The sequence below is a fragment of the Pseudophryne corroboree genome, chromosome 4 (assembly GCF_028390025.1).
Source record: "Pseudophryne corroboree isolate aPseCor3 chromosome 4, aPseCor3.hap2, whole genome shotgun sequence".
Taxonomy (NCBI): Eukaryota; Metazoa; Chordata; class Amphibia; order Anura; family Myobatrachidae; genus Pseudophryne; species Pseudophryne corroboree.
The window spans coordinates 199,376,558-199,403,435 of NC_086447.1; the positions used below are offsets into that span (position 1 = coordinate 199,376,558).

At 48.2% G+C, this 26,878-nt stretch overlaps 1 protein-coding gene across 13 annotated transcripts in view; it reads right to left on the minus strand.

The window, feature by feature from the left end:
• GIGYF2 (GRB10 interacting GYF protein 2) overlaps positions 1–26,878 on the minus strand; it is a 452,656-nt gene that overhangs the window by 65,784 nt on the left and 359,994 nt on the right. For all 13 annotated transcript variants that reach the window (XM_063915746.1, XM_063915737.1, XM_063915739.1 and 10 more), the window contains 2 exons: positions 21,847–21,947; positions 2,750–2,869 (listed from right to left, as the gene is read on the minus strand). In XM_063915746.1, the coding sequence (XP_063771816.1) occupies positions 2,750–2,869; positions 21,847–21,947 (221 nt within the window). The remainder of the gene's footprint in view (positions 1–2,749; positions 2,870–21,846; positions 21,948–26,878) is intronic.

Below are 26,878 nucleotides of genomic sequence, written 5' to 3' on the forward strand. Positions count from 1 at the left end.
TTTGAAAACTCTCAGATACGGGTTTAGAGACTTCAGGTTCAAGATGGGTCGCACCGAACCGTCTGGTTTTGGAACGACAAAAAGACTGGAGTAAAAACCCCTATTGCGTAACGGAGGAGGCACCGGAACCACCACCCCTGCCCACAAAAGTTTTTGAATAGCCTCTTGCAAAGTAACTTTTGCGGCGGGTAAAACTGGCAAGCCAGATTTGAAAAACCTGTGAGGAGAATTATTTGAAATTTCAGCCGGTATCCTTGGAAATGGCGTCCCTCATCCAAGGATCCCGGCAGAAGTGGGCGAAGTGTTGAAGGCGAGCACCCACCTGAAAGTCGCCTTGCTGCTGGGGCCAAACGTCACGCGGAAGACTTAGCGGCAGGGGATCCGGTGGTCTGGTCCAGTGAGGCTGTAGCTGCATGTTTACGGGACTTACCACGAGATCCTCTGGGAGTAGTGGAGCCACCCCGGGCCATGCCTCTGAACCTTGCCACGCGAAAGGATTGCAAGGAGGGTCCTGTGTAAGAACGTCTAGCTGGCGGAGCAGCAGATGACAGATAGGTAGACTTAACCACCGTTGCCTGGGAGATCCATTTATTTAATTAATCGCCAAACAAGGCATCACCTGTAAAGGGAAGATTTTCTACAAACATCTTGGAATTAGTGTCCGCTGACCATTGACGAAACCACAGAGCACTTGCATGCCGAAACAGCCATAGCAGTAGTGCGGCCATTTATCTTACACAACTCTTTTATAGCCTTGCTCATAAAAGTTGCAGCATCCTGTATATGTTGCAGCAGAGTAATTACCTCACCCTGGGGCAAAGAGTCTAAACCATCAATAACAGTATCAGATCACTTGACTACTGCCCTGGAAATCCACCCACAAGCTATTGTGGGGTGCTGTGCTACGCCTGCTGCCATATATATTGCCTTGAGAGTGATCAGCCGGCTCTTTTAGGGATATAGCACCTGGCACCGGCAGTACCAATTTCTTAGACAGTCTGGATACAGACGGATTGACTGACGGGGGGGTTTTCCCATACCTTCCTGTCCTCAGCTGGGAGGGAAAAAGTAGCTAAAAACCTCTGAGGAATTTAAAATTTCTTATCCGGGTTTAACCATGCCTCCCTGGCCAGAGAATTTAATTCTTTAGACACAGAAAAGGTGAATGAGGTCTTTGGTCTAACATTAAAGTACAACTCCTCATCTGGTTCTGCGTCCTGATCCGGTATGTGAAGAACCTCTCTTACACCATAAATGAGGGCCTCCACCCCAAGGGACAGAGAGCTGTCCTCATCCATATCATCATCATCCACATCAGGCTGATCAGAATCAGGCTGGAGCACCTGTGGCAGTGAGCGTTTATGTGAAACCAACAGAGGGGGCTGAGAAGCCTTTCTGGTATCCGCTGCTTTAGCCATACAATCAAAATACTGTTTCAACACCTGTCTCTCCTTTTTAGCTGCAGCTAATTCTGAATTTACATTCTGAATCATGCTTTTAAAATTATCTAACCAGTCAGGTGCCTGTGAACTGTGTACCTGTGGAGATAAGGAGTACTGTTCACACATGAGGGACCCCGCTGATGAAGATGTAGAGTTACAAGCAGCACACATAACCATGTCTACAGACATATGTTTACAACTGTAATACAGCGCAGTTCACTAAACACCTCCACACAGACCCTAGAGAGCCCCTGGAGTGACACTGAGGAACGGAGCCCAGCACACAAAACACAGCAGCACAGTGTGTGAAATTATGTGTACAAACTGATAGAAGTGCAGCAGCGTTACCGCTGGTGTGCCGCCCCCCCCCCCCCCCTTGCTATGACCCCCTTGTACCAGTACAGAGTCTGTAACAGCGTGGGTCCCTGGAGGAGCAGCGTGCATGCAGACTTGATGAGCCGCAGCAGCAGGAAATGGCGCCCTACCCGCCACTGGTCCCGCTCCGGAAAGCCATACCCCTTGCAATGGCGCTCGGTCCCTTCAGTTTTATATTGGCCATGTTAAAACACATAACTATACATAACAGTACACACAAGCTCTAATGGACAGTGAGAACTGCAGGGCATGAGACCTGAGCCAGTCTAGTCCGCGGCGGGCACCGCAGCTCGTGGCCCGTGACCGTCGCGTGACATGCCGCCAAAACCGCACCAGGGACCCGCTAAACGGGAACCCCGGTGTTAACACTCACCGCATCTATTGATCTTCGGCATCTGTTAGAGGGTGCCGGCTAGCTGCTGGCGTGGGCACATACACTAACTGTGTTAACAGCACCTCAGGAGCTCAGTGTCCTGTCAGCTGGGATTACGAACCATTAACCCTCAGGAGGTTGGTTCGTTTTCTCCCCTCTAAGTCCCATGAAGCAGTTAGACTGGTTGCCAACCAGTACTACCTGAAAATAAAACTAAAATAAAAAATAAAGGAAACTCTTTGGAGCTCCAGAAAAATGCACCCAGCTCCTTGGGCACATTTTTCTAAACCGAGTCTGGTAGGAGGGGCATAGAGGGGAGGAGCCAGCACACACATACACTAAAGGTTTTAAAAGTGCCAGGCTCCAGTGGACCCAATCTATACCCCATGGTACTAAAGTACAGATCCCCAGTATCCACTAGGACGTAAGAGAAATACAGTATGAAATGTCTTTAAAGGAATTGTATTCACCATTATGCACACGTCTACTCTTCTATGAATGTGTTTAACCTTACTGTAACATGCTATAAGTCATACAGAAATATAATCAATGGTAATACCTGCTTGCGACGTGCTAACTCTAGCTCTTCCTTCCTTTTCAGTTCCTCCTCTTCAAGCTGCCGTCGCTTTTCCTCTTCTTGTTTTGCCCTCAACTCTGCTTCTCTTCTCTCCTGTTCAATCTAGAAAATAAGGTTGTGTATGCAACATATTTGTCAGAACTGCTACTATTACAGGTCTACTGCACCTGTGTGTGTAGCTATAGAAGCTAACCTTACTATACTGTATGTCTCTAGGAAAGAACACAGACAGTGGAAGCCAGAAAGGCACTGACAGCAAAGAATCAAAGGGGCCAGGGAATATAATAAGTATAGGTATCAAAATATGACATTAGTCATGTATGTATGCTTTTGATGGTTATACTGAACTTTTCTTCTCTTTCAATCACATGCTGTTACTCCCTACTCATGACTGCATTTTTACACAGACCTTTCAAGCCTTTCATTAGGTTTTAACAAAGAAGAAATAGGAAATCTGATCAGGTGACTAATGCTGCAGGGAGTAATGGGCTGTTTGGATACAGGAGTTTCATTTAAGGTCACCTATTGGCATTGGTTGAATTATTTGCCAAAGGCAGAATTTACTGTTGATAGACAAGACCTCTCTATATGCGAGACTACAGGAAACGTATCTTCTCTGTATGTAGGCTTAATTCTGAATGTATAGTAAAATATGCATCATGCGCATACAGACAAAACAATATGAACATGGTTACTTATGTATACATACTTTGTTTAAACCAGACATATTTGGAAGGAAACAGACGCCTAAGAATGTCATGTGTGGGTCAATTATAAAATCGACAAAATAATAAAAATTCCACAAGCGCCATAGTTCATTGATTTGCCTGTAACAGCATAAAGGCCGCTGGGGTTGTTACTGCACATGGCCAAGCGACCCGATAAAACACTGGGTAGCTATGAGTGGCCTACAGAGCAGTATCCTCAGCATCTCCTCCAAAAGGACACAGTTAAGTAGATGAAAAACCTGAAGACTGTCACAATGATGATTTTATCCCAGTCTCCTCTGTAATACCCTCACTTTCCTACGCCTCCTCACTTTGCCTATAGCCTAGAATGTAGACAAGAGATAGAAGAACAACAAAGCAGGGCAGAGAACTATCATTCCTGGGTTGTCTGTGTTCATCAAAAACCACAGAGTAAATTATCTAACCAAGGTAGAAACAAACACCACACATTTTCCCTTCAGGAGTGCAGGTGTTAAGATGGTTGTATCAATTTACTGAATATCTCTACTTTGTATCCTATGCACAGGCTGCATCAGCCACCTACTAAGACTGCAGATGTATGCAGGGATCACCAGTAAATCACTTTGTAATGATAACTTAGGGCAATTGAGCCTAGTCCTACAGTCATTCATTTGTGGTGCACTACAGTACTCCTCAGCGCCAAACAGCATGGGAAACTGAGCATTAAAATAAATGTAAAAAAAAGGAACATGCAAGATGGACAATATATATGTAAGACACGAGAACAAAAGACAGAAGGAATGCCCTGAAGGTTGAGACTGACTTTCCCATAACTTGCATACAAAAGGTGGATCGAGACTTTGTGGTGTTGGAGATGTCTGAGGAGGACTGAAGAGATTGCAATTTTTCCTTGGGGAGAAAGTCTCTCTGAGCCCTGGAATTTAGGAGGGCTCTTGGGGCAAGTCCAGCTGAAACGGAGCAATGCTGGACTTACCTCAAATGATCAGCCAGTCACGTGACTGTAACAAGTCCAGGGTGAGACATAGGTGTTCCTGAAGGGTGTCTAGAGACTGAGCTAGTAGGAGTAGGTCGCCATCGAGGTCATAACCTTCGTGAACACCCTAGGCGACATAGAAAGTCCAAAAGGCAAGGCTCAAAACGGATAGTTTTTTTTTTGTACCGCAAAGCAGAGAAACCGCTGGCGATCCTCCTGGATGGGTATATGCATCCTGTATGTCCAAGGAGCCATGTAATCACCAGATTCCATGGCCTGCATGATAGAAAAAAGCAATTCCATCCTGAACCTGGGAACATTGGGAAACAGGTTGAGCGTCTTTAGGTTGATGATGGGATGGTGAGAACAGTCTGGTTTTTGAAAGAGGAACAGGTATGGATAAAAAGCAAAATCCTGTCTCCCTCTAATGCAAAGGAACCAGGACAATTATCCTGGCAGCCAAAAGCATCTTTATGGAAGTCCCGGAGGAAAAGTACTGAACTGAAGGACATTCCCGGAAGGTTAGGAGTATCCTCGGTATATTATACTTTTCACCCAGGCGTCAGTAGATGTTTCCAGCCAAATGTCAGGGAAGCTGAGGAGAAAGCCACCCACAGTGGGAGGTCCCAGGTAAGGACCTGCCCCATCATGCTGCAGGTTAGTCTGACACCTTAGGAGGATGGTGGTGATCTGACCAGGCCTCTCAGCCTTTGAACTCTTGGAGGAAAAACCATGAGCTCTGGAAGAGGGTTGACCTCTCGCTTTTTACTGTGGACGAAAGAAAAATTTCTTGGACTTTGGAACAACAGAGGGAAGAAATGCAGTCCTAGAAGCCGCAACAGTGGCAAAGGTCAAATCCAGGTTAGTCCCAAAAAGGGCGCCACCTGAGAAGGGTAGTGCCACCAGAGACTTTTGGACTCGCTGTCTGCTCTCCATGTTCGTAGCCACAGGGCCCGCTTAATGGCCACTGACGGAGCAGAGACCTTAGAAGCAAGAATGCACAAGTCAATGACTGCCACACCAAGATAAGCTCCTGTCCTCTATGGACAGGAGAGCCGACCGACAAGCTTCAGAGTAGAGCCTGTCTTCCAGTGAAGGCTTTAGCTACCCAGGAAAAGCAAGAAAAATAACAAACACCTACCTACTGTACCAGTATGTAAGCTGCAATGTTTTATAAAGAGGTACTGATCTGAGAGGGAATAACACTAAAAAGATATAATGGGGTATGTGATGAGATGGGGAGCCGGAGCTCTAACGTCGCAGGAGCCGGAGCAGTCAAGGAGCTGATGCACGGGGCAGGCTTATAGGGGCTAACAGGATAGCCTGGCGATGATATCACCGGGTAATTGGATAGCCACAATAAAGTGAAACCAGTAACCGCAATACCTAGGTATCCAAGTATACAGACAGAAAATGATATCAAACTACAGAAGGCAAATATCTGAAACACAGAACTATAACTAACAGCTACTGTGAAGTTAGTATCTAACTAAGAAACATGCACACAAAACTGGTCAATGCTTAATAATATTATAAGAATTTTTTTTTGAATAGGCACAAATAATCCAGCCACCAAGGCCAATAGGCAAGGAAGAGGGATTGAATAAAACCTGGCACCATAAGATTGAGGTATGGAGGGGGTAGGAGGGCCTTTCTCCATGCAGGAATTAAAATAGCATCTGAAAGTGGGCAGAGAGAGGAGACTTTGGCAGGGCGCAGTAAAAGCACCAACCAAGGGTGGTCCCTAGTCTACCCCAGGGACCTTCCGCCAATATGGTACCCTCGCTCGCAGCCTACTGTCACAGAGACGACTATACACACCCTGCCAGGAGCCGCTCTGGTGCTGCCCCCCCTCGATGGCACAAGTCCCTGGTCCAGCCACTGCTGCTCCCTGTGCTTGAGGAGATGGCTGGCGTCAATGTGCCGGCTGCCACAGGTGGTGATGGAATGGTAGTGGTGTAAAGCTTACATGCTGATAGCTTAAAGCCACACACAAAAAAAGTTCAAAAGAAAAAGAAAAGCAAAGAAGTTAACTGGGGCTGCAGTGCTACAAAACATGCCCTTCCTTGAGACAAAAAAAACCAAAAAACAACTGGCTTCCTGGGCTTAATGTGTGATATAGAGGTGGAAGAGCCTGTGCTGCTCCCAAAGTAGGAAACACTGTGGTGCCCAGTACCTCTACAGCTCCTATACCCATGGTCCCAGTGTCCCACATGAAAGAAATGGTCAAGTGGAATCTCACTAGGTCTCAAAAAAATAAAAAAATAATTGAAAAGCTGGTTTGGCAGAAGAATAACACTACACAAGATCTATGCTTTTCAAAAACAGATTTGGGAGGCTAGTCTTTGGGATCCTGAAAATTATGGTACAGGTTGAGTATCCCTTATCCAAAGTGACTGGGACCAGAAATATTTTGGATATCGGATTTTTCCGTATTTTGGAATAACTGCATACCATACTGAGATATCTGGGCAATGGGACCTAAATGTAAGCACAGCATTTAGGTTTCATATGCACCTTATAAACACAGCCTTAAGGTAATTTTAGGCAATAACTTTATGCATTAAACAAAGTGTGTGTACATTCACACAATTCATTTATGTTTCATATACACCATATGCACACCGCCTGAAGGTCATTTAATATAATATTTTTAATAACTGTGTATTAAACAAAGTTTGTATACACTGAGCCATCAGAAAACAAAGGTTTCACTATCTCACTCAAAAAACGAGTTTTATGGTAAGAACTTACCGTTGTTAAAACTCCTTCTGCGAGGTACACTGGGCTCCACAAGGATGGACAATGGGGTGTAGAGTAGGATCTTGATCCGAGGCACCAACAGGCTCAAAGCTTTGACTGTTCCCAGAATGCACAGCGCCGCCTCCTCTATAACCCCGCCTCCCTGCACAGGAGCTCAGTTTTTAGTTAACCAGCCCAATCCAGTAGCAGGAAAAGAGACGACAACGGTTAGTAGCCACATACACCACACGCTCACGACAGGAGAAGTGTCAGCGGCTAATGCCATACCAACCCAAAGTAGCTAAGTGCGTCAGGGTGGGCGCCTTGTGGAGCCCAGTGTACCTCGCAGAAAGTTTTAACAACGGTAAGTTCTTACCATAAAACTCGTTTTCTGCTGCGGGGTACACTGGGCTCCACAAGGATGGACAATGGGGATGTCCTAAGGCAGTTCCTTATGGGAGGGGACGCACTGTAGCGGGCACAAGAACCCGGCGTCCAAAGGAAGCATCCTGGGAAGCGGCAGTATCGAAAGCATAGGGGTATATGCAATTCCGGACGAATTGCGTTTTTATTCCACCCGTTTTTAAATTCGACACAATTCGACCGTCGAATCCCGGCCGGCAGGTGCCGGAATTCGACATAGTCAATTAAAAACGGATTCGACAGTACCGCTGTCGAAAAATGGACCAATTGACGGATAAGTGCGTCCTGGATTCGACTTTTCGGACGGCACAAAAATGGTTAAAAAACCCCTAAAAAAAATGCGTGGGGTCCCCCCTCCTAAGCATAACCAGCCTCGGGCTCTTTGAGCCGGTCCTGGTTGTAAAAATACGGGAAAAAAATTTGACAGGGGATCCCCCGTATTTTTAGAACCAGCACCGGGCTCTGCGTCCGGTCCTGGTGCAAAAAATACGGGGGACAAAAGACGTAGGGGTCCCCGGTATTTTTAACACCAGCACCGGGCTCCACTAGCTGGAGAGATAATGCCACAGCCGAGGGACACTTTTATATTGGTCCCTGCGGCCGTGGCATTAAATCCCCAACTAGTCACCCCTGGCCGGGGTACCCTGGAGGAGTGGGGACCCCTTAAATCAAGGGGTCCCCTCCATTCAGCCACCCAAGGGCCAGGGGTGAAGCCCGAGGCTGCCCCCCCCCCCCCCATCCATGGGCTGCGGATGGGGGGCTGATAGCCTTGTGACAAATAAAAGAATATTGTTTTATTGCAGAAGAACTACAAGTCCCAGCAAGCCTCCCCCGCAAGCTGGCACTTGGAGAACTACAAATACCAGCATGCGGGGGGGGGGGGGGGGGGGGGGGCACTCTCCTGATTGGCTATGCGCGTCTGAGCCGTCAGACAGCGCATCGCACAGCCGCTCCATTATCTTCAATGGTGGGAACTTTGCGGTCAGCGGTGAGGTTACTCGCGGTCTGACAGCTCAGACGCGCATAGCCAATCAGGAGAGTGCCACGACGTGGCGCTCCCTGATTGGCTGAAGGGACCCTCTGTGACAGGAGTCACGGGGGGTCTCGGCATTCGGGGAAAGGGGTCCCATGTGTAAACATGGGACCCCTTTCAGTGCGTGGTTCGGGTATGCGGTTTGTTTTTTGGCCAAGTACGTGGATTACAAAAAAGAACAGGACAGCTACACTGGATTTAGGTGAGTATAATTTTATTTTCAGGTACACCGTGGATTCTACTTGGAGAAGTGGACAGAGGTCGGCGTGTGAACATAGGTAAGTATGTGTGTGTCGGCATGTATGTAATAAAGTTTTACTTTCACGGTGTGCGTGTCCTGTTTTTATTTGGGTATTTTTTTGCAGAAGAACTACAGGTACCAGCGGGCCCGTTTCCCCCCCGCATGCTGGTACTTGTGGTTCTCCAAGTACCAGCTTGCGGAGGAGGCTTGCTGGGACTTGTAGTTCTGCTGCAAAAAACAATATTCTTTTATTTGTCACAAGGCTATCAGCTCCCCATACGCAGCCCATGGATGGGAGGAAGGGGGGGGGTACAGCCTCGGGCTTCACCCCCTGGCCCTTGGGTTGCTGGAGGGGGGAACCCTTGATTTAAGGGGTCCCCACTCCTCCAGGGTACCCCGACCAGGGGTGACTAGTTGAGGATTTAATGCCACGGCCGCAGGGACCAATATAAAAGTGTCCCCCGGCTGTGGCATTATCTCTCCAGCTAGTGGAGCCCGGTGCAGGTGTTAAAAATACGGGGGACCCCTACGTCTTTTGTCCCCCGTATTTTTTGCACCAGGACCGGACGCAGAGCCAGTGCTGGTTCTAAAAATACGGGGGATCCCCTGTCAGTTTTCCCCCCGTATTTTTACAACCAGTACCGGCTCAAAGAGCCCGAGGCTGGTTATGCTTAGGAGGGGGGACCCCACGCATTTTTTTTTTCAGGATTTTAACCCATTCCCACCCCTTCCCACTGAAAACCATGCTCTCTCTACTAGTAAGTTAAAATAAAAAATAAAAATCTTTTAAAAAATATATAAATAATACTTGTGTCTCCTAATAGACAAACCAAGTACATAATCCCTTCTAATATAAATAGATATGCTATTAGCAATAAAAAACAAACAAAAAAAAAACATGTTTTTAAATTTTTTTATTAGATTCCGCCAACAAAGTGAGGCGGAATGAAATTGACGAAATTAGTCGAAAAGCACTGTTGTCGAATCGACATTCTTCAATTGAATATACTTTTGTCAAAAAGCCGCATTTTTACCACTGCAGACATGTCGAATTTTAAAAATGTCGAATTGCAAAAAGTCGAATCTGAAACGTCCGTTTTTTTGTCGAAAAGTACTGTATTGCATTGTCGAATCCAATTCGACATGTTTTTTTTGTCGAAAATGCCCCGTTTTTCGACTTTGGCGGCAATTGGACCGCAATTGCATATACCCCATAGAAACTTATGAACGTGTTCACGGAGGACCACGTAGCCGCCTTGCACAATTGGTCAAGGGTCGCACCACGTTGGGCCGCCCAAGAAGGTCCAACAGCCCGAGTAGAATGGGCCGTAATGTGATCAGGAGCTGACAGACCAGCCTGCACATAAGCATGTGCAATCACCATTCTAATCCACCTGGCCAGGGTCTGCTTGTGAGCAGGCCAGCCACGTTTGTGAAATCCAAACAAAACAAAAAGAGAATCAGATTTTCGAATAGAAGCAGTTCTCTTCACATAGATACGAAGAGCCCATACCACATCCAAAGACCGCTCTTTGGGAGACAAGTCAGGAGGGACAAAGGCCGGAACCACAATCTCCGGATTAAGGTGGAACGAAAAAACCACCTTCGGTAAATAACCGGAACGAGTTCGAAGAACCGCCCGGTCACGGTGAAAAATCAGATATGGGGAACTACAGGAAAGGGCACCCAAATCAGACACTCTTCTAGCAGAGGCAATTGCCAGCAAGAACACCACCTTAAGTGAAAGCCACTTAAGATCAGCTGAACCAAGGGGTTCAAACGGAGGCTCCTGCAACGCCTCCAAAACCACCACCAAGTCCCAAGGAGCAACAGGCGAGACATAGGGAGGTTGGATACGCAACACACCCTGAGTGAAAGTATGATCATCAGGTAAAGTCGCAATTTTTCTCTGAAACCACACCGACAAGGCAGAAATATGAACCTTGAGGGAGGCCAGACGCAGGCCTAAATCCAGGCCCTGCTGCAGAAAAGCCAAAAGTTTGGGCGTACTAAACTTGGAAGCGTCATAATTATTAGATGCGCACCAAAGTAGGAATGCCAGACCCTATGGTAAATCCGGGCAGAAGCCGGTTTCCGGGCCCGCAACATAGTTTTAATGAATTCCTCAGAAAAACCCTTAGCCCTCAAGACGGAAGCTTCAAGAGCCACGCATTCAAAGACAGCAGAGCTAGGTTCTGGTAGACACAGGGGCCCTGAACGAGGTGGTCTGGGCATTGTGGAAGTAGAATTGGACGCTCTGACGATAGGCCCTGCAGGTCTGAGAACCAGTGCCGTCTGGGCCACGCTGGAGCTATGAGAAGCAGAACTCCTTTTTCTTGCTTGAACTTCCGAATTACCCTGGGCAGGAGTGACACTGGAGGGAACACGTACGGCAGCCGATACCTCCACGGCACCGCCAGCGCATCCACGAATGCTGCTTGAGGATCCCTTGTCCGTGCTCCGAAGACTGGAACCTTGTGATTGTGTCGAGACGCCATCAGATCTATGTCTGGAAGACCCCACTTTTCCACTAGGAGTTGAAACACTTCTGGATGGAGGCCCCACTCGCCGGCATGCACGTCCTGACGACTGAGAAAGTCCGCTTCCCAATTCAGGACTCCCGGAATGAATATTGCCGATATGACCGGCAGATGGCGTTCCGCCCAATGTAGAATCCGTGAGACTTCCTTCATTGCCAGACGGCTTCGAGTGCCGCCTTGATGATTTATGTAAGCCACTGTGGTGGCGTTGTCCGACTGCACTTGAACAGGACGATTGAGAATGAAATGCTGGGCTAGGTTCAATGCATTTTAGACTGCCCGCAATTCTAGAATGTTGATCGAGAGGAGGGACTCCTCCTTGGTCCACCGACCCTGAAGGGAGTGTTGCTCCAGCACTGCGCCCCAACCTCTTAGACTGGCATCTGTCAACATGACCCAGTTGGATATCCAGAAGGGACGGCCTCTGCACAATTGTTGGTCCTGGAGCCACCAGGGCAGCGACAGACGGACCTCCGGAGTCAAAGAGATAATTTGAGACCTGATCCGGTGAGGCAGGCCGTCCCACTTGGCTAGAATCAGCCTCTGGAGGGGGCGAGAATGGAATTGAGCATACTCCACCATGTCGAATGCTGATACCATGAGGCTCAGCACCTGCATTGCCGAATGTATCGACACTTGCGGACGAGAAAGGAAGCAACGAATCCTGTCCTGAAGCTTCAGGACTTTCTCCTGACACAAGAACAACCTCTGGTTGTGAGTGTCCAATAGCGCTCCCAGATGCACCATGCTCTGAGCAGGGATCAGGAAGGATTTCTTCCAGTTGATGAGCCACCCGTGGGCTTGTAGAAACCGGACCGTCATATCCAGATGACATAGGAGAAGTTCTGGGGAATTTGCCAGGATTAACAAGTCGTCCAAATACGGCAGTATCCTGACCCCTTGACGGCGGAGTACCACCGTCATCACCGCCATTACTTTGGTGAAGACTCGCGGAGCCGTTGTTAAACCAAAAGGTAACGCCGAAACTGGAAATGGAGGTTGCCAATAGCAAACCTCAGGTATTGCTGATGTGACGCTGCTATAGGGATATGCAGGTAAGACCATGTAGTCCCCAGGTTCCAAAGCCAGAATTATAGAGCAAAGGGTTTCCATACGGAACTTGGAAACTTTCAAAAACTTGTTCAATGCCCTGAGGTCGAGAATGGGCCAGGAGGACCCATTCGGTTTCGGGACTAGAAACAGCGGAGAATAGTACCCCCGGCCCCTCTGCGCAAGAGGCACCTGTACTACGACCCCTGTATCCAGGAGCGTCTGTACCACCGAATGCAGAGTGTTTGCCTTTGTCTGGTCCGACGGGACGATGAGCGGGTCGGTTTATGATGGTAATGAGCGGGTCGGTTTTTGAAGGCAATGGCGTAACCTCGAGCGACGACTTCCCGTACCCAAGCATCTGAAGTGGTCTTCAACCATTCCTGGGTATACCCTAGAAGCCGGCCCCCCCACCCTGGGATCCCCCAGGGGGAGGCCCGCCCCATCATGCGGCAGGCTTATCGGTCTTGGAAGCTGGCTGACGGGCAGCCCAGGCTCTTTTGGGCTTCGGCTTACCATGTTTGGAAGTGCGGGCCTGCTTGTTGTACGCCTGACCTATTGCTTTACCTGAAGGACGAAAGGGGCGAAAGGAAGTACCTTTAGCCTTCGACATAGAAGGAGCGGTACTTGGCAGACAGGCAGTTTTGGCAGTAGCCAAGTCAGCCACTATCTTATTTAAGTCCTCCCCAAACAGAATATCTCCCTTGAAAGGGAGTACCTCCAGGGTTTTTCTAGAGTCCAGATCCACAGACCAGGATCTCAGCCACAATATCCGGCGAGCCAGGACTGACGTAGTAGAGGCCTTGGCTGCTAGGATACCGGCATCAGAAGCCGCCTCTTTAATATAGCGAGAAGCTGTGACAATATATGACAAGCATTGGCAAGCATGGTCAGAAGAGATTTCAGCTTCTAACTCCAAGGCCCATGCTTCAATAGCCTCTGCAGCCCATGTTGTTGCAATAGTGGGCCTTTGTGCAGCACCCGTGAGGGTGTAAATCGCTCTAAGACAATCCTCCACACGTTTATCCGTAGGCTCTTTTAGAGACGTGACGGTAGTGACAGGCAGAGCTGAGGAAACCACCATCCTAGCCACATGTTTGTCTACTGGAGGAGGCGTTTCCCAATTCTTAGACAGCTCTGGCGCGAAGGGATAGCGAGCCAGCATCTTCCTTTGAGGCACAAACTTCGTACCCGGGTTTTCCCAGGGTTCCTGACGTATATCCACTAGGTGATCAGAGTGAGGTAAAACTTGTTTAACCACGTTCTGACGCTTGAACCTATCCGGTTTCTTAGGAGGGATGGATGGCTCGGGATCATCCGTAATCTGTAGAATCATCTTAATAGCCTCCAAAAGATCAGGAACATCCACATGTGAACTACCCTCCCCATCAGCCGAGGTGTCAGTGACAGCAGTGGATTGTGAGGAGACAAGCGCTCGCTTAGAGGACCCCTTGGACTTAGGCGAGCAATGGTCAGACTTTTTTGTAGTCAGGGACTGGTTCAACTTCTTCAATTGAGCAGATAAATCGTCCGCCCACGGCAGGTTAGCTGCAGGGACCACATACGGTTGTACCAGCATTGGGGGTCCCATAGGGGGTGTTAGTTTATAAACTAGCGTATGCAGAAGCGTGAAAAATGCGGCCCACGGTGGGTCATTATGTGCCTCCATTGCCACAGTCCCACTGGGGAGCAAGGAGCCCCCAGAACCAGAGTCCACAGCTGCTATATTCCCCTCATAGGGATCTGTGGCTTCAGCAACACTGGCAGTGTGTTCAGCCCCAGAACAGTTACCCTCAGAAGCAGACATGATATAACTTGCAGTATCAGGTAACCCAGTACAATTGGCAGCAGCACAATACCTCTTACCCAAACCCATGCGCAGTGTAGTCAGCACTAGCAGAGACAAAGGAGAGATATAGTTACTAAATCACAGAGAAAAATACGTATTAAAGTATATCTTGGTGAAAATCCTATATCAATATAAAACCTGACGCACCAAGCCCCCTCAGGTTATAGAACATAGGGATATCAAGTTGAGTGAAAGACACGAAATGGACACCACTCAGCTATCTAATGCACACACAGATAGTCACAGTTTGTACAATGCAGAGGTTATTACTAACAATAATACTGCACTGGACTAGCTTATAATAAGAATTTACTCACCGGTAATTCTATTTCTCGTAGTCCGTAGTGGATGCTGGGTACTCCGTAAGGACCATGGGGTATAGACGGGCTCCGCAGGAGACTGGGCACTCTTAAAAGAAAGATTAGGTACTATATCTGGTGTGCACTGGCTCCTCCCTCTATGCCCCTCCTCCAGACCTCAGTTAGGGAAACTGTGCCCGGAAGAACTGACATTACTAGGAAAGGATTTGGAATCCAGGGTAAGAATCATACCAGCCACACCAATCACACTGTACAACTCGTGATAACTATACCCAGTTAACAGTATGAACAATAACTGAGCCTCTCTCAACAGATGGCTCATACAATAACCCTTTAGTTAAGCAATAACTATATACATGTATTGCAGAGAGTCCGCACTTGGGACGGGCTCCCAGCATCCACTACGGACTACGAGAAATAGAATTACCGGTGAGTAAATTCTTGTTTTCTCTGACGTCCTAGTGGATGCTGGGTACTCCGTAAGGACCATGGGGATTATACCAAAGCTCCCAAACGGGCGGGAGAGTGCGGATGACTCTGCAGCACCGAATGAGAAAACTCAAGGTCCTCCTCAGCCAGGGTATCAAACTTGTAGAATTTTGCAAAAGTGTTTGAACCCGACCAAGTAGCAGCTCGGCAAAGTTGTAAAGCCGAGACCCCTCGGGCAGCCGCCCAAGAAGAGCCCACCTTCCTCGTGGAATGGGCTTTTACTGATTTAGGATGCGGCAGTCCAGCCGCAGAATGTGCAAGCTGAATGGTGCTACAGATCCAGCGAGCAATAGTCTGCTTTGAAGCAGGAGCACCCAGCTTGTTGGGTGCATGCAGGATAAATAGCGAGTCAGTTTTTCTGACTCTAGCCGTCCTGGAAACAAAGTTTCAGGGCCCGGACTACGTCCAGCATCTTGGAATCCTCCAAGTCCCTAGTAGCCGCAGGCACCACAATAGGTTGGTTCAAATGAAACGATACCACCTTAGGGAGAAATTGGGGACGAGTCCTCCATTCTGCCCTTTCCATATGGAAGATCAGATATGGGCTTTTACATGACAAAGCCGCCAATTCTGACACACGCCTAGTCCAAGCTAAGGCCAAAAGCATGACCACTTTCCACGTGAGATATTTTAGCTCCACGGTCTTAAGTGGCTCAAACCAGTGGGATTTTAGGAATCCAACACACAGTAAGATCCCAAGGTGCCACTGGAGGCACAAAAGGGGCTGAATATGCAGCACCCCTGTAACAACGTCCGAACTTCAGGCAGTGAAGCCAGTTCTTTTTGAGAGAAAAAGGGATAGGGCAGAAATCTTGGCCTTTACGGATCCTAATTTTAGGCCCATAGTCACTCCTGACTGTAGGAAGTGCAGGAATCGACCCCCCTGGAATTCCTCTGCAGGGCCTTCCCGGCCACACACCAAGCAACCTATTTTCGCCATATACAGTGAAAAAGTCTTGCTGTCCCGTCTTTCCTAGCCTTTATCAGCGTAGGAATAACTGCATCCGGAATGCCCTTTTCCGCTAGGATCCGGCGTTCAACCGCCATGCCGTCCAACGCAGCCGCGGTAAGTCTTGGATCAGACAGGGTCCCTGTTGCAACATGTCCTGACTGAGAGGCAGAGGCTATGGGTCCTCTGAGAGCATTTCTTGCAGTTCCGGGTACCGAGTCCTTCTTGGCCAATCCGGAGCAAAGAATATTGTTCACACTCCTCCGTTTATTACAATTCTCAGCCCTTGGGTCTGAGAGGAAGAGGAGGGAATATATAGACCGACTGGAACACCCACGGTGTTACTAGTGCGACCACAGCTATTGCCTGAGAGTCCCTTGACCCAGCGTAAAACCTTTTTTTTATCTTTTTATTGAGGTGGGACGCCATGTAGTCCACCTGAGGCAGTTTCCATCAATTTGCAAAACTGCGTGAAGACTTTCTGATGAAGTCACCACTTTCCCGGGTGGAGGTCGTGTCCACTCCCGGAATGAACACTGCTGACTGTGCGCTTACTTGATTCTCTGCCCAGCGAAGAATTCTGGTGGCTTCTACCCTCGCCACCCTGCTCCTTGTGCCGCCCTAGCGGTTTACATGAGCCCCTGCGGTCTGACTGGATCAGAACCGGTTGGTCGCGAAGCAGGAACTCCGCTTGACTTAGGGCGTTGTATATGGCCCTTAGTTCCAGGATATTGATGTGAAGGCAAGTCTGTTGGCTTGACCACAAACCTTGGAATTTTCTTCCCTGTGTAACTGCCCCCCACCCTCGGAGGCTTGCATCCGTGGTCACCAGGACCCAGTCCTGAATACCGAATCTGCGGCCCTCGAGAAGTTGAGCACTCCGCAGCCACCACAGGAGAGACACCCTGGCCCTGGGGGATAGGGTGATTAACCGATGCATCTGAAGATGTGATCCGGACCACTTGTCCAGTAAGTTCCATTGTCCTTGCATGGAACCAGCCGAAGGGGATGGCCTCGTATGATGCCATCATCCTTCCCAGGACTCGAGTGCAGTGATGCACTGACACCTGTTTTGGTTTTCAATGGATTCCTGACCAGTGTCATGAGCTCCTGAGCTCTCTCTATCGGGCGATAAACCCTCTTCTGGTCTGTGTCTAGGATCATGCCTAGGCGAGGCAGATGAGCTGTAGGAACCAACTGCGACTTTGGAATATATAGAATCCAGTCGTGTTGCCGTTTCACTTCCAGAGAAGGTGATACGCTGTCCAGCAACTGCTCTCTTGATCTCGCTTTTATGAGATCATCCAAGTATGTGATAATAGTGACACCTTGCTTCCGCAGGAGCACCATCATATCCGCCATTACCTTGGTGAAATTGGTAATGACAATCCCGTACCGCAATTCTGAGGTACGCCTGATGAGGTGGATAAATGGGGACACGAAGGTATGCATCCCTTATGTCCCTGATTCATTTCAGGCATGCAATGACCGCTCTTCGCGATTCCATCTTGAACCTGAACCTTTTCAGGTATATGTTCAGGGATTTTAATTCAATATGGGTCTAACCGAACCGTCTGGTTTCGGGATTATAACATGGTCGAATAATAACACCCTCTTGTTGAAGGAGGGGACCCTTGACCACCACCTGTTGAAGATACAATTTACGAATTGCAGTTAACACTGGCTCCCTCTCTTGGGGGGAAGCCCGCCGGGTCCTCGGTGAGGGGGCATCTTCTCACAGTCCAGCCTGTATCCCTGCGATACAATTTCTATTGCCCAGGGATCTAACAGGGAGTGAACCCACTTGTGGCTGAACTTACGAAGGTGTGTCCCCACCGGGCCTAGCTCCGCCTGTGGAGCCCCAGCGACATGCGGTGGATTTTTGTAGAGGCCGGGGAGGACTTCTGTTCCTGGGGACTAGCTGTGTTGTACAGCTTCTTTCCTCTGCCCCCGGCTCTGACAAGAAAGGACGCACCTCAGACTTTCTTGTTTCTTTATTCGAAAAGCTGCATTTAATAATGTCGTGCTTTCCTAGGCTGTGCAGGAATATAAGGCAAAATATCAGAATTACCAGCTATAACTGTGGAGACCAGGCCCGAGAACCTTTCTCCACACAATCCTCAGCCTTCCATATGCCTCTTAAGTCGGCATCATCTGTCCAATGTATATTCTACAGGACACGTCAAGCAGAAATCGACATAGCTTTTGTCTCTAGGACCCAGTATACTCATGTCCCTTTGGGCATGCTTTATAATTATATATCTATCACTTAAGACAGCATCTTAAAATATTTATATGCATACTAGGGTCTCAATCTCTGCTGATAAGGTACCTGTCCACGCTGCCACAGCGCTATAAACCCATGCCGACACAATCGCCGGTCGGGGTAGTATACTAGAATGTGCACGCTATCTGCAGGATCCCTGAGAATAGCTAGTGCAAACAAGACACCCAAGGGGAAGAGTCTCAATACATCCTGGCCCTAGTGGGGAAAGGATACAGCCTGAGAATTCTCTTGTGGGAAGCTGCCGTCTCTTGTCTGGAGATTCCCGCTCTTTTTCCTCATGAGGGGAGGGAAATTTACCTCAGCATTCTTCCCCTTAACATGTGTACTCTCGTGTCAGGGACAGATGAGTCATCAGTGATATGCAAATCATCTTTTATTCCAATAATCATATATTGAATATCTTTTAGCCCTCTTGGCTGTAACTTTGCATTATCGTAGTCGACAGTGGAGTTAAACTCCGTGTCGATACTTTGTTATTTTGGATAGTGAACATAGAGAGACTCTGAAGGACTCTGTGACATAGGGACAGACCAGGGTAGATTTCCTTTCTGTTCCCTAACCTTTTGTGCAATAATTTTACCTCAGCACTTACACATATCCAAACAGGTGTCGGCGTTGTTGACGGAGACACCCTCCCACACACTTATCCGCTCTATCACCTCCTTAGAGGAGCCTTTTACCTCAGACATGTCGACACACGCGTACCGACACACCACACACACACAGGGGATGCTCTATTTGAAGACAGTTCCCCCACCAGGCCCTTTGGAGAGACAGAGAGAGAGTATGCCAGCACACACCACAGCGCTATATAATACAGGGATGTACACTATACTGAGTGATTTTTCCCCTATAGCAGCTTATATACACAGTTTTGCGCCTAAATTTATGTGCCCCCCTCTCTTTTTTACCCTTTGTGTACCAGGATACTGCAGGGGAGAGCCTGGGGAGCTTCCTTCCAGCTAAGCTGTGAAGAGAAAATGGCGCCGGTGTGCTGAGGAAGAAGGCCCGGCCCCCTCAGCGGCGGGCTTCTGTCCTTTTATGTACTTTAATGGCGGGGGTTAAAGCACATATACAGTTTATCAGACTGTATTATGTTCTATTCGCCAAGTAAGGTAATCTAATTGCTGCCCAGGGCGCCCCCCCCCCCCAGCGCCCTGCACCCATCAGTGACCGGAGTGTGTGGTGTGCTAAGGGAGCAATGGCGCACAGCTGCAGTGCTGTGCGCTACCTTAATGAAGACAGGAGTCTTCAGCCGCCGATTTTCAACTTCTCTTCGTTCTTCTGGCTCTGCAAGGGGGACGGCGGCGTGGCTCCGGGACCGGACGACCGAGGACTGGGCCTGTGTTAGATCCCTCTGGAGCTAATGGTGTCCAGTAGCCTTAGAAGCCCAAGCTAGCTGCAAGCAGGTAGGTTCGCTTCTCTCCCCTCAGTCCCACGTAGCAGTGAGTCTGTTGCCAGCAGATCTCACTGAAAATAAAAAACCTAACAAATACTTTCTTTTCTAGGAAGCTCAGGAGAGCCCCTAGGGTGCATCCAGCTCTGGCCGGGCACAGATACTAACTGAGGTCTGGAGGAGGGGCATAGAGGGAGGAGCCAGTGCACACCAGATATAGTACCTAATCTTTCTTTTAAGAGTGCTTAGACTCCTGCGGAGCACGTCTATACCCCATGGTCCTTACGGAGTACCCAGCATCCACTAGGACGTCAGAGAAATATAAATATATATATATATATATATATATATATATATATATATATATATAGCTATATAGTCAATAGATATATCACTGCACAGTAAGAACTGGATGTATATCACAGGGTAATTGTACTAGAAAACCCTGACTAAATGCACTCTTTCTTAACTAGCACTGTCTAAAAAAGGCAGGTAGAATACTTAAGTGTCATGTAAAGTCACAGCACTGACAACCAGGCGGCTTTACACAGGAGGATTTGCCCAAGCAGTTCCAGGAACAGTGAAGCTGAGGGATAATGGCGCCCAGACACTGACAGGGAGTGAGGGAGAGACAGATATGCAAGCTCCAGGGCGGGAACATTTGCTGGAAATGGCGCCCTGGGGCTGGGGGAGGGGCTTCAGGTCTAAGCCTTATCCCCCTGCTGGCAAAACCACCGGGTACTGTGGGCTACAGAAAGTGGTTTAGAGAGAAAACCTGACCTTCACCCATGCCCTGGTGATCTAGTGGGATTGCCTGTACTGCCACAGTGTCCACCGCCAGCGCGCGCGGCCCGCCTCCCACTGACCGCGCCGGATCCCGATAAAGACCGGGTCCCGCAAGCGGGACCCACTCACCACCTCCCGAAGCGCGGCAACACGATCCCGGAGAGCCCCCGTCGTGTGTGCCTGACGTGAAGAATACCGGAGCCTCCTGCTGTAGTTACCCGGCAACCAGGGCTCGGGAGTGTACAGCGCCGCTGGGTAGAGCTGGAGCTGCAGCATTGAATGTCTTCTGACATTTACCACCGCTGCTGCCCTTGAAGTCTTCACTTTTTTCTTCAAAAAAAAGCTCTTCTTAGGTCTGCCTGGAGCAGCCCCTCTGTTATGTGCCTGCTTACTGCAGCACCAACTACAAAACTGAGCTCCTGTGCAGGGAGGTGGGGTTATAGAGGAGGCGGCGCTGTGCATTCTGGGAACAGTCAACAACTTCAGTGTTATTTTGTACAGGTTGAGTATCCCATATCCAAATATTCCGAAATACAGAATTTCCTGTTGCGGGGTAAACTGGGCTCCACAAGGATGGACAATGGGGTGTAGAGTTAGGATCTTGATCCGAGGCACCAACAGGGTGCCTCGGATCAAGATCCTAACTCTACACCCCATTGTCCATCCTTGTGGAGCCCAGTTTACCCCGCAACAGGAAATTCTGTATTTCGGAATATTTGGATATGGGATACTCAACCTGTACAAAATAACACTGAAGTAGGCTATAGCTCAACTGTATTCTTACATCATAGGGTGAGCAGCTGAATTCTCTTAGCTCAAACATCTTTAGCCCACTCGGGCTTTGCCCTCGTTTGAAGAAGTGGACCCATCAACAACTCATCCAAAAACCGGCCCAAAAGTACAACTGGCAGAAAGTGCAGACTGAAGATTGACTAACATTTAGCAGGCGTTAGACTAAATGGTTAATGTAGCTGCCACAGGTCGGCTCTAAAAAGTGGCTGAGTATGTGGCTGCAGTGGTAGTGGGGGACAACAAGAACTACTTTGCAATTAATTTAGTCCCGTATATAAATAGAAAACAAGGTGACACCAAGGCAGTGAGTTACTTATTCATAGGAGGAACTAAATGGGAGAGTAGTAAAAAAAAGAATAGAGGCACATTAGTATCTTTGCAGCTATTATTGCCTTCATGTATTTTGATATACTTTAATAGAAGAGTATTCTTAGTATACAGATAAGTTTTAAAGAAAGGAAATAGATTTCTTGACTAATCCTGTGTCAGGTTCACATACCTTAGCGGCTTTCACCTTCTCAAGCTGTTCCAGTTGCTCTCTAGATGCTCCCTGGGAAGTTGGTTCTATAGGCAGGTCCCACACGCTGCTTCCCTCCCACACTACAATCAAAGGGGGAGGCATGAAGCGGCTTATATAACAGAGAAAGGTATGTCACAGGAAAAGGATGAGATTGGAAATATTGTTTAGCACAAACACTAGCACAGTACCAGTATGTCTTACAATTCAGCCAGTACTAAAAGGAAAGACCGTAATTGTAAAAAATCTTAACTTGCTGCAAAAATAGGATTTTAATACCTACCGGTAAATCCTTTTCTCTTAGTCCGTAGAGGATGCTGGGGTCAAATCAAGAACCATGGGGTATAGACGGGATCCGCAGGAGACATGGGCACACTATAAGACTTTGAATGGGTGTGAACTGGCTCCTCCCTCTATGCCCCTCCTCCAGACCCCAGTTATAGGAACTGTGCCCAGGGAGACGGACATTTTGAGGAAAAGGTTTTATTTAATTATTTTAAACTAAGGTGAGATACAGACCAGCTCACACCTCAAACACGCCGTACAACATGGCATTCAACAACAACGCATGCAACGGCATGACCAACCACAGTCACAGACTGACTGAACTCAACGCAACATGAGCGTAACAACAACCAAACTGCAGATACAGCCTGCACTGGGACGGGCGCCCAGCATCCTCTACGGACTAAGAGAAAAGGATTTACCGGTAGGTATTAAAATCCTATTTTCTTATACGTCCTAGAGGATGCTGGGGTCACATCAAGAACCTTGGGGATTATACCAAAGCTCTAGAACGGGCGGGAGAGTGCGGATGACTCTGCAGCACCGATTGACCAAACAAGAGGTCCTCCTCAGCCAGGGTATCAAACTTGTAAAACTTTGCAAAGGTGTTTGAACTTGACCAAGTAGCAGCTCGACAAAGTTGTAACGCCGAGACTCCCCGGGCAGCCGCCCAGGATGAGCCCACCTTTCTGGTAGAATAGGCTTTCACCGATTTCGGTAACGGCAATCCTGACGTAGAATGAGCCTGCTGAATCGTATTGCAAATCCAGCGCGCAATAGTCTGCTTAGAAGCAGGAGCCCCAATTTTATTGGGAGCCCACAGGACAAACAGAGCCTCCGTCTTCCTAATCTGCGCAGTTCTGGCGACATAGAACTTCAAAGCTCTCACCACATCGAGAAACTTTGACTCCGCCAAGGCGTCAGTAGCCACTGGCACCACAATTGGCTGGTTCACATGAAATGAAGAAACCACCTTTGGCAGAAATTGCTGACGAGTTCTTAACTCCGCTCTATCAGCATGGAAAATCAAATATGGGCTTTTGTGAGACAAAGCCGCCAACTCCGACACTCGCCTTGCAGACGCCAAGGCCAACAACATGACCACTTTCCAAGTAAGGAATTTTAACTCAACCTTGCGCAAAGGTTCAAACCAATGTGATTGCAAGAACTGCAACACCACATTAAGGTCCCATGGTGCCACTGGGGGCACAAAGGGAGGTTGGATGTGCAGCACGCCTTTCACAAAGGTCTCAACTTCCGGAAGGGTGGCCAATTCATTTTGAAAAAAGATCGACAAGGCCGAAATCTGCACTTTAATAGATCCCAACTTTAGGCCTGCATCCACACCTGCTTGTAGGAAATGGAGCAAACGCCCCAGGTGAAATTCTTCCGTAGAAGCATTCTTGGATTCACACCAAGACACATATTTTCTCCAAATACGGTGGTAATGCTTTGCCGTTACCTCTTTTCTAGCCTGAAGCAGTGTAGGAATGACTTCACTGGGAATACCCTTTCTGGCTAGGATTTGGCGTTCAACCGCCACGCCGTCAAACGCAGCAAGTCCTGATACACGCACGGCCCCTGTTGTAACAGGTCCTCGCAAAGAGGAAGAGGCCAGGGATCTTCTATGAGCAACTCCTGAAGATCTGATACCAGGCCATCTTTTTGGCCAATCTGGAACAATGAGGATCGCCTGAACCCTTGTTCTTCTTATCATTTTTATAACCTTTGGAATGAGTGGAAGTGGAGGGAACACATAGACCGACTGAAACACCCACGGTGTCACTAGGGCGTCCACCGCTATCGCCTGAGGGTCCCCTGACCTGGAACAATATTTCTGAAGTTTCTTGTTGAGGCGGGACGCCATCATGTCCACTTGAGGAACTCCCCAACGACTTGTCACTTCTGCAAAGACCTCTTGATGAAGACCCCACTCTCCTGGATGGAGATCGTCTGCGCTGAGGAAGTCTGCTTCCCAGTTGTCCACTCCTGGAGTGAAGACCGCTGCCAGAACGCTGGCATGTCTTCCCGCCCAGCGAAGAATCTTCGTGGCCTCGGCCATCACTGCTCTGCTCTTTGTTCCGCCTTGGCGGTTTATGTACGCCACTGCTGTCACGTTGTCTGACTGAATCAAGACCAGCAGACCTCGAAGATGATGTTCTGCTTACAGTATGCCGTGTGGATGGCTCTTAATGCCAGAATGGTTATGTGTAGACAAGCTTCCTGACTTGACCACTTTCCCTGAAAGTTTCTTCCCTGTGTGACTGCTCCCCAGCCTTGGAGGCTTGCATCCGTGGTCACCAGGATCCAATCCTGAATCCCGAACCTGTGTCCCTCCAGAAGGTGAGAACTATGCAGCCACTACAGAAGGGAAATTCTGGTCCTGGGAGATAGAATTATTTTCCGGTGCATGTACAGGTGAGACCCGGACCAGTGGTCCAGCAGGTTCCACTGAAACACCCTGGCATGGAACCTGCCATACGGAATGGCCTCGTAGGCCGCCACCATCTTCCCCAGCAACCGAGTGCAGTGAAGAACTGACACCCTTGCCAGTTTCAGAATCTGTTTTACCATGTTCTGCATTTCCAAAGCATTTTCCACTTCATCCAGAATCATACCCAGGAACGACAGCCGTGTCGTTGGAACCAACTGTGATTTTGGCAGATTTAGGAGCCAACCCTGTTGTTGCAGAATCGTCAGTGAAAGGGCAACATTCTTCAACAATTGCTCCTTGGACCTCGCCTTTATGAGGAGATCGTCCAAGTACGGGATAATTGTGATTCCCTGCTTGCGCAGGAGAACCATCATTTCCGCCATTACTTTGGTGAAAATCCTCGGAGCCGTGGACAGACCAAACGGCAACGTCTGAAATTGGTAATGACAATCCTACACAGCAAATCTCAGGTAAGCCTGATGTGGAGGATATATGGATGGGGACATGTAAGTCGGCATCTTTTATGTTGACCGACACCATAAAATCCCCCTCCTCTAGACTAGAGATCACTGCTCGTAGGGACTCCATCTTGAACTTGAATTTCTTTAGAAAGAAATTGAGCGATTTTAGGTTTAGAATCGGTCTGACTGAGCCATCCGGCTTCGGGACCACGAACAGGCTCAAATAAAACCCTTCCCCCTGCTGAGACGGGGGTACCGTGACAATTACTTGATTTTGACACAACTTTAGTACCGCAGCACTTACTATCTCCCTTTCTGGAAAAGAAGCTGGCAAGACCGATTTGAAAAATCGGTGAGGGGGCACGTCTTGAAACTCTAACTTGTACCCTTGTGACACTATGGGGGTATATGCAATTGCGATCGAATTGCCGCAAATGTCGAAAAACGGGGTATTTTCGACAAAAAAAATATTCGACAATGCAATACAGTACTTTGACAAAAAAAAAACGGACTTTTCAGATTCGACTTTTTGAAATTCGACAGTTCACAAATTCGACATGTCTGCAATGGTAAAAATGCGGCTTTTCGACAAAAGTATATTCAATTGAAGAATGTTGATTCGACAACAGTGCTTTTCGACAGTAATTTCTTCAATTTCATTCCGCCTCACGTTGCTGGCGGAATCTACTAAAAAAAATGTAAACATGTTTTTTTTTTTGCTTTTTTTATTGCTAATAACATATCTATTTATATTAGAAGGGATTAGGTACTTGGTTTGTCTATTAGGAGACACAACTATTTATATATTTTTTAAAATAATATTTTTTTTTAACTGACTAAAATAGAGAAAGCATGGTTTTCAGTGGGAAGGGGTGGGAATGGGTTAAAATCCATAAAAAAAATGCGTGGGGTCCCCCCTCCTAAGCATAACCAGCCTCGGGCTCTTTGAGCCGGTACTGGTTGTAAAAATACGGGGGGAAAACTGACAGGGGATCCCCCGTATTTTTAGAACCAGCACCGGGCTCTGCGTCCGGTCCTGGTGCAAAAAATACGGGGGACAAAAAGCGTAGGGGTCCCCCGTATTTTTTACACCAGCACCGGGCTCCACTAGCTGGAGAGATAATGCCACAGCCGGGGGACACTTTTATATCGGTCCCTGCGGCCGCGGCATTAAATCCCCAACTAGTCAACCCTGGCCGGGGTACCCTGGAGGAGTGGGGACCCCTTAAATCAAGGGGTCCCCCCCTCCAACCACCCAAGGGCCAGGGGTGAAGCCCGAGGCTGCCCCCCCATCCAAGGGCTGCGGATGGGGGGCTGATAGCCTTGTGTTAAATCAAAGAATATTGTTTTTTGCAGAAGAACTACAAGTCCCAGCAAGCCTCCCCCGCGAGCTGGTACTTGGAGAACCACAAGTACCAGCATATGGGGGTAAAACGGGCCCGCTGGTACCTGTAGTTCTTCTGCAAAAAAAATACCCAAATAAAAACAGGACACGCACACCGTGAAAGTAAAACTTTATTACATACATGTCGACACACACATACTTACCTATGTTCACACGCCGACCTCTGTCCACTTCTCCAAGTAGAATCCGGGGTTCCGGAAAATAAAATTATACTCGCCTAAATCCAGTGTGTCCTGTTCTTTTTTTGTAATCCACGTACTTGGCAAAAAAACAAACCGCATACCCGACCCCTTTCAGTGCGTGGATCGGGTATGCGGTTTGTTTTTTTGCCAAGTACGTGGATTACAAAAAAAGAACAGGACACACTGGATTTAGGCGAGTATAATTTTATTTTCAGGTACCCCGGATTCTACTTGGAGACGTGGACAG